At 62.0% G+C, this 1777-nt stretch overlaps 1 protein-coding gene across 1 annotated transcript in view; it reads left to right on the top strand.

Annotated features, from left to right (window-relative positions):
• The window catches only part of RNF223 (ring finger protein 223), a 4059-nt gene extending 2851 nt beyond the window's left edge, over window positions 1-1208 (top strand). Inside the window, exon 3 of the mRNA XM_011956414.1 lies at window positions 1170-1208. Within this exon, the coding sequence (XP_011811804.1) occupies window positions 1170-1208 (39 nt within the window). The remainder of the gene's footprint in view (window positions 1-1169) is intronic.
• The last annotated feature ends 569 nt before the right edge of the window (window positions 1209-1777 follow it).

Below are 1777 nucleotides of genomic sequence, written 5' to 3'. Positions count from 1 at the left end.
GGGAGTTCAACACCAGCCTGGCCAACGTGGTGAAACCCTGTCTCTACTAAAAATACAAAAACTAGCTGGGCGTTGTGGCAGGCGTCTCTTAGCTACTCGGGAGGCTGAGGCAGGAGAATTGCTTGAACCCAGGAGGTGGAGGTTGTAGTGAGCCAAGATTGCACCACTGCATCCAGCCTGGGTGAAACAGCGGGACCCTGTCTCAAATTGAAAAAAACCAAAACCAAAACAAAAAACCAGGCTCCTACAGGAAGCGCCCAGAAGGGAAGCTGGTCAGCGCTCCTGCCACCCACACACAGTGTGAATTGCCTGCCAGGGAAGCCCCTTGCCAAGAAGGAAGGGGCCTTGCCATGCTTCGACTCATGCCGACGTGTCCGCCTCAGGGCTGGCCCCACCGTTGGGTGGGGTGCTAGTCTTGCCCTCTGACTGTGGGGAGAGAGTGGAGGCAGGGCAGCCCCCCAGTGCGAGGTGACCACAGAAACTTCCAGCTGCCCTTGTACATTTTAAAATAAATTATTTGTATCCATCTTTGGTAAGAGGGCCTCACCTTGGGTGCCCCTGCTGCAGCCTCAACCCAGATGATACCCTGACAGGGTTAGACTCCCAGCAGACACTGGGACAGGTGGGCCCAAGGTTCCAGGGGGTCCAGCTCCCAGTCCCTCTGGCTACGGACAGACTGGGGGTTTCTGGAGTTGGCTGGAGACTCACCAGTGTGAGGCTCCTCCGGGGCGCTTGGGACCTGACCAGGGGGAGGGCTTCAGCTTGGCTCAGAGCCCGGTGGCTGACAGAGGGGGCCTTTCTCTTCCCCCATTCCCCACTGCGGCCATACTAGGCCACACCTCCAGGAATTCACGCCCCATGGCCCTGCCAGGGTCCCTGACTGGAGAGCCACAGAACCCATGACCCCTGTGGGAACCCAGAAGCAAAGGTAACAGCCAGCGTGCAGCCAGCAGATCCACAGACCCTCCGGCAACTCCCAGAGCCAGCCTGGCTGGGGCAGAGGCAGAGTGCAGCTTCGTGAGGGCTGGGCAGGAGGCTTGCCAACCCCAGCCCTACCCCGTCTGTCATCAGCCCCAGGAATCCTGCACCACCAGGCAGGCACGGCCAGGAGGGCCCAGGCCAGTTCCAGCTCATGCAGGCCTCCTCAGCCTTCTCATCCCTGACCCCAGAGCCCAGGTACTTCCTGCTCCAACCAGCTGGGCCTCTGATCCAGGATGGGGAGGGCTCGGGAAGGCCCCACGGAAGCTGACTCCGGCTGTGGGCACCACACCCACCCTTGCCCCAGGTTGCAACAAAGACACAGAAGGGAGAACACAGCACTTCACGGGAAGGCCGCAAAGCCGGTGATGTGGGGAGCGCAGCCACGGGTCACAGCGACATCACTCTGTGTCACACACGCAGTCATGCCCACGCAGGCCCACACCCTTGTCATCGGCAGGGCCAGGCGCATGACGCTGCACGGGTGGTCACATGAATATGTCACACCCACCTCACTCCACAAACATCCACCTTGTGACTGATGGGGCCACATCCCAGACCACAGGAGCAGGCAGGGCCGGCAGACCGGAGCTGCGGTGAGGGCAGCCTGGTGTCCTGGCCGCTCAGACCCGCACTGAGTGGCTGAGCTGGTGGCGCACACGTGGTCACCGGTGGGCTTCGCCGCATGCCGCTCCCTCTGCCGCCCCTGGGCCTCCCTGAGCTGGGGACAGCTTGTGGCTCCGTCCCGGACACAGTCCCGGCCCGCGGCTCCGGCCCTACGAGGGCTCCTTAAACACCC

This window comes from Colobus angolensis, unplaced genomic scaffold (assembly GCF_000951035.1).
Source record: "Colobus angolensis palliatus isolate OR3802 unplaced genomic scaffold, Cang.pa_1.0 Scaffold416, whole genome shotgun sequence".
Classification (NCBI taxonomy): Eukaryota; Metazoa; Chordata; class Mammalia; order Primates; family Cercopithecidae; genus Colobus; species Colobus angolensis.
Note: the sequence above shows the minus strand (reverse complement) of the source record. Positions and strands in the feature narration are given on the sequence as shown.